We start from the raw sequence: 6,231 nt of genomic DNA, 5'->3' as shown, positions 1-6,231 counted from the left end.
ACCGCTGCGTCGTGCTCGCCCGCCCCACATCGCGCTCTCCCACACGATGCCCACTGGTTGTGCAGGGAGCGGCGCCGACATTTCCAGTTTCTCCTTCCCACCTCTCCTGCAACGACTGGTCGTCAAACACTCGTGGCAAACGTTCTCTCAGCCTTGTACGTTCACAGAGTGAAGCAGACAAGCTAGAATTTTCCTTTTTTGTCATTTTTGTATTCTCCCATGTGCGTGTGTGAATCCTCTGCTGGCTGGGCAGCCCCAGAGCAGGTGGAAGAGGAAGGACGATCTTCAGCCTGCCGTATTGCTTGCTGTTAAGTGTAAGTGTCAATCACAGTGCACACCAAAATTCCAGTTGAGTTGCTCAATATACAGGTTATCCAGCTAAGCATATTCCCCTCGCCAGCAGGATTGTCCCAGAGCTGTGGATGCTAGAGATAAGCACAGTAATTCAGATACAGACAGGTGCTGTTACAGTAACCTGAAGTCGTTTTTATCTCCCAAATTCCATTCGTACTTCAGTTCCTCGAAGGCAGAAAGGAGCATCTCCTCCAAATGTGCTGTGCGTGGCTGGACACTTATTCTTAGAAACATGAATGCTAGGCATAAAAATATAAAGAAAATAAGGCATTACGAATGAGTCGAAGAAAAGTTACAGAGATCCTGCTCTTGACACAGATTAGCTTTGGTCGTTCGTGACCAAAAAGAAAACAAAACCAAAAACTCCCTACTTAAAGTAAATGCCAGAAAATTCTGCCTGAGCAAAAAATTACAAGTTTAATTCTATTTTTCCCCAAAAGAACAAATGACTCCTTGGTGGTAGAAGTCCATCAGAACCTGAGAGCAAAGGTCGCCGGTCGCACTGTTGGGGATCTTCCCCTGCGAGAGGAACAGGGTAAGGTCCGGTGACAGTCACACACGTACCGCGGGGCTTCCCGGCGGGAACTGCTGCTACAGATCAGCGCAGGAAACAGAGATAGCAGCGTTCTCACTGAAATCTTTCCGGTGTTCCCCAGTTTTCATATGTTCTTAATTTAGGGCATAGAGAAAGTTGGTCTTTTCAAAAACCATCATTAATATGGATCTATTCCATGTGTAGAGATGGGGGTGTGCGCGTGGGGATGGACTGGGCCACAGAAGAACCCCACTCATTTCTCTGAGTAACATCCTAAACGAATCAGAAAAAGTACATTGAAGAAACTGTTCTTAGAAATGCAAGTTTTGTTTCTTCTTTTTTAATTACTAAGTGCCAATTAAAATGACAATGCAGTCTCAAAGGAAGCGAAGTGTGAGAAACCCACAAATTTAAAAGAAACTTGGCTAAACGGGAGAGGAAAATGACTTTTCTTATCTTGTCCATGCCTGAATTTATTTGATGAAAATGTAAGATGTGCAGCTTGTTTTTAAATGCCAGAAAAGTTTGGGAACAAGGTGAGCTGAGGGTCAGCCAGAGTCTCCTCTCCTGCAGGACCGCGAGATCTTCTCTACCGTTGTAAGTGGCACATGCCTTTTTTTTTTTTTTTTTTAATTAAATAAATGTTAGCATTGTGGAAAATTCTCAGTAGAGTACAAAAGAGTTCATGCAGCCTGCTAGCGGCTGAAGCATTTGCTGCCTACCATATAAACACAAATAACTAAGAATTCATTCACATCCGCGGAGTCCTACGGAGGCATGCCAGTCTACCGACGAACACGTAGGGAAGCCACTCCAGAAGCTGCATGCTGTCACATCCCTGTCCCCAGCAGTGGTTCCTACACCGCTCTATAAGAGCGGAGATCCCTAAAGCAGTTCACAGCGGTCACAGCCACCGACCGAAGCGTTTGCAACCAGAAAGAGGGAGAAGGTACAAAGTTTGAGAACTTCTGATTGAAGTTTTTTTACAGTGCTCGTAACTGGGATTTTGGTAAGGATCCATCTTGATACACGATGAAAACAAGAACGTGTGCGTTAGTAAATGAACTCCCATCAGAGTACACTCAGTTTTCAAAAGTTAGCTTGTTTTTACATTCGGTCTCCCGAGACTACACACCACATCATAGCCTATGGGCTGAAAATTACACTGAAAAACAATAAAGCCGTTTTTAAATATGGGAGAGCAAAGGGGGAAAACAGCTAGATTGTCCATAAGCAACAACCGGGCTCTTATGCTCCTAAACCTCAGGAACATGTTTGTTTATATTTGCACAGACACATATTACGTATAACTCCACAAAATCTAAGAGTGTTCCAGAGTAAACTATTTTTCATGACAAGTGTCGACTAAAGGATGAGGCTGGATGGCCAAGAGCTTTGGCCCCGGGGGGAGGAACAGGGGAGCAAACAAACAAAACCAGAGGATGTGATGGAAGTCGAGACAGACCCTTAACCACCGTGGCACCAGCGGGCGACGTCATAATAATAATAATGCACAAGAAACAGGCATGTCCAAGCTCCACGTAACCAGTGGCACCAAAACATGCAATAGACTAAAATCTATCCTATTGTTTCCCTGTGATAAATGGAACACAGAATATATAAGTCACTACACCAGTATTCAAAACATGATGCCACGAAATATTTCTTTCGGTGGCCAAACACTTGAACAAGGCATCAACTAGAAACCAAGATCCAACTCGTCGCTTGTTGTGTGTTTTCCTCCTCAGCTTCACAGTGACCCGATATTGGATTTCCTAAGTGTGGCACGAACTGTTTTGCCTTACGAACATCACTGATGGGGGTACATGGGACGAGGTTGTTACCGCTTAGTTTACTCCCAGGAAGTGCTCCCAGCAGTAAGTAGCAGTTCACACCTAACCTTCATCAGAAGTTCAAAAAATTAGTTAAATAGGAATTTTAATGTCTTTAACAGAGTCTCTTCATGTGAAACAATACAGTTATAACCACAGAGCAGCATCGAGTTTATCAGACAGTACAGGACTTGTCAGTAGGCTGCTGAGATGCAGAGGAGGCAACGCCGGGGCTCGTGGCATTTGTTTTGGGGAAAACTGTCGGCTTTGGCCGAGTTGCTGGAGGTTTCACCTGGGTGGCCATTTTGACCGACTTCACTGGCCTGAAGGTGCAGGGAATGTCGCCGGCTGTGCTAGCGCTGCGCTGGAAAGCTGGTTCAGTGTCCTTGAGGATCTGAGTGTGCAGAGGGCTGGAGGGTTCCGAGGTGGGGGCCACCACTGGAGATGTCTTCAAAGGCTCCAGGGTGTCGAGGACAACATCTGGCGTGTGCTTGACACTGCTTTGCCTCTCCAGCTCCCGCAGCTCATTCAGAGCAGAGTTCATAGTAGCTTCAATATCCTGCAAACACAAAAGAGAAACCGAGTGAGTAACAGAACCCAGACACATAAATACAGAGATAAAAGTCAGTCTTTGAGAACGATGTATTTGTTTTCAGCCCGTAAACACCAACACTCAAACCAACTGGCGGGTCAAGGACCTTTAGGTGCGGAAGTGAAACCCCCGCCAAACTACACAGCGTTACACGCTGAAGCCAATGAGCGGTAACATTTTCCATCAACAGGGAGCAAAATAATTGCTAGCACTTTCTCAATGCTAATCTGGTCCTTTGCTGGTCCTGATGCTGCTTGGACTTCAAAGACGAGTAAAATCCCAAAATGCAGCAACAAACAGAAAAACACGTGATTCAACGTATCAGGATCCATTCTTGCACTTTATTTAGCACGTGAGAGTGAGGAGAGTAAATTCTTGGAAAACATTGATGATTTTGACACCGGCTGATGGGCCACACACCGAATGCTGAAATCCTTGTGTTCTTGCTGCCTCACGGTTTTCCTGCCATCCAAGCAGTCTTCCCTTCTCAGAAAGGTATTACATGGGACTCAAAATTGTCATGTTTTAGAAAACACAGAAGACATCAGAAACGTACATAGAAATTCAAGTTGGCACTTCTCCTTCCTCTTATAAAATATTACAGTTATTAACAAATACATATAAAGAAACTTTGAGAGAAAAACGTGGCTTTTTTTGTTCTCAGCTGCAGCAGGACCTACATGTTTGCTACAGCCTGTGCTGCGGAGCCCACGGGGGCACGGAATTCGCTGGAGAGCAGCAGAGCTCAGCCTTTCTGTGACTCACAGCTTGGCTACAGCTTTTTAGCTTCCTTAGAGGTTTTTCAGGGGGTGGGGAAGGTAAATCAGTCAAGGAATGGTGGAGGAAACCAGAGACAGAAATCTGACACCTCCCAGTCTATCTTGAGGCCAGGCAGATTTTGCTTATGAAGTTAGGGAAAATATGTAAAATGCATGATGATTATTAGATGGTGTTTGAAGAGATACTACAGGGCAAAGAGAAACACTAATTTAACACAGCTTCCCCCCACTGTTCTCCCTCCCGCCCCCGCCCCTTTTCTTTTTTTCCCCAAACTCTTCTCCAGTGAAGACAATGGAGTTAACATTCTGGCAGAAAGAGGAGACAGAACAACTTCAGTTAGAGCTTAAATGAAAAAACAAAGAAACTGATTTATGTCAACCAAAGCCTTGGAAGGACAACGAAATATGAAGACAACAAGAACTGTATATTATAACTCCACTGGAATAAACGGGCTAAAGATATTCATAGTGGCAAAATGCAACTTTCCATCAGAGCGCGTATCAGATTTTTATTTGGACCTTATTCATTACTTGGTGTTGCTGTTTTGTCAATAAAAGCCATGTTTAATTTTCACATATCTTCCCCCAGCTCTTTAGAAAGCTGCGAGGTCCTGCAGCAGGCAGAGAAGTCAGGTCTCCCAGGGCTGGCTTTGTAATCGGAGCCCCCAGCATTCCTTGGCTTTAGATAGCCCCGTGGCACACTGACAGCCGTTGGCAGGGGCAACACACGTGTGCAGGAACATCTACCAGCTTGGAGAGGGAGAAAGGGACGGTCCTTCGTGGATGAGGGAAATCTGTAACATTTACATCATTTGGCCCACTAGTAGCTGCCACTTGTCCAAATCTAAGTCTGACTGTCTTGTTTTCTGTTCTGCTTGTGAAAGTTGAGATGTACGGATGCAAGACACTTAGGGTTTGGTTAACAGCAGCAGATGCTGTGGCAGCTCATGGTTCCTGACACCGGGACGGGACAGACCTCTGTGCATGGTGACACGGAGAACATGCAGAGATGAAAAATCTGTAATAAACTGGTCTGTGGCAAAACTAGCAAAGATGAAGAAAAATACTAAGGACACCCTTCCCTTTAAGCTGCACAGAAGGAATCTGAGCAGCCGGTTTCCTCGTTGCCTGGTTCAGTGTGTGGAGTTAGTCCCAAAGCGGAGCCAAAGCGCAGCCGCGTACGCACCAGGAGCCTGCCCCCATTTCACGGCACTTGTCTAAATAAATAACTAATGAAAACTAGCAGTATTATGTTCAAAGTCAGTTTGTAATCACACACTGAACCCTGTGAGCATATAAAGATGCCACTGTGAGCACAGTACAACTCAGCAGCCTGCTTGTATTTTGACTGCACTACTACATATGCTTCCAATGTCTAACCACAGGCAAGCTTGCAAGACTGACAGGAGAATGTTCAATTGACACTAAATACTTTACTTTTCTCATGTCTTGAAGTTATGATTGTTTAATTTTTTGCTGACAGCTTTGGAATCTGTGTAACTTTCTGAAAGGGACGTTTTTATTGTTGAAACCAAATTCTGAATAATGAACGGGGCCAAGTTTTTATGGAGGAAAGACCTGACTATCTTCACTCATGAAAGCAGCCTCAGTGACTGACACCAAGTGAGGCTGAGGGACTAGGCTCAAGCTGGGGAGTAAGTTAATATTGCACTGCGAGAAGGGACACGAGATTAAATCAGACTTTGCATTACAACATCTCATTGTATCCAACCTCCTTTAAGTTTCCAAAACAAATCTTTAAGGCAAAGCACTCCTCTTTACCTGTGCAATAACCTCAGGGTCCATGGGCCGGTGGTTGTTGAAGCTCTTGGACCTCCCTGCTGTCACAGTTTTCCGGATCTGCGGGCTGTCTATCCTGTTCTTCAGAGACGAGTGTCGGCTGATAGAATTGAGGCTGCCGTGGCCACTGATGGAGCATTTATCCGGCACCTCCTTAGGAAGACTTTGGCTCATAATGGGCTGAGATGAGGGTCTGGAACCGGCTATGGCTCCTGGGGAGGCTGGTTCTGCCATTGAACTACCTAGTCCGTGGCTGTCACTTTGACGGAAGGCTCTTCTGATGCTGCCTGACTCTGGTTTCTTTCTTTGCCTTCAGTCACAAAAGCAAAACAAGTCAAT

At 45.3% G+C, this 6,231-nt stretch overlaps 1 protein-coding gene across 3 annotated transcripts in view; it reads right to left on the bottom strand.

The window, feature by feature from the left end:
- Nucleotides 1-1,520: 1,520 nt before the first annotated feature.
- SRGAP2 (SLIT-ROBO Rho GTPase activating protein 2) overlaps nucleotides 1,521-6,231 on the bottom strand; it is a 108,401-nt gene continuing 103,690 nt past the window's right edge. For all 3 annotated transcript variants that reach the window (XM_074563983.1, XM_074563985.1, XM_074563984.1), the window contains exons 22-23: nucleotides 5,875-6,202; nucleotides 1,521-3,280 (exon numbers count right to left, since the gene is read on the bottom strand). In XM_074563983.1, the coding sequence (XP_074420084.1) occupies nucleotides 2,897-3,280; nucleotides 5,875-6,202 (712 nt within the window). In that variant the 3' untranslated portion in view covers nucleotides 1,521-2,896. The remainder of the gene's footprint in view (nucleotides 3,281-5,874; nucleotides 6,203-6,231) is intronic.

Source organism: Larus michahellis, chromosome 21, assembly GCF_964199755.1.
Source record: "Larus michahellis chromosome 21, bLarMic1.1, whole genome shotgun sequence".
Classification (NCBI taxonomy): domain Eukaryota; kingdom Metazoa; phylum Chordata; class Aves; order Charadriiformes; family Laridae; genus Larus; species Larus michahellis.
The sequence above is the reverse complement of the archived record's forward strand: the minus strand, read 5'-3'. Positions and strand labels throughout refer to the sequence as shown.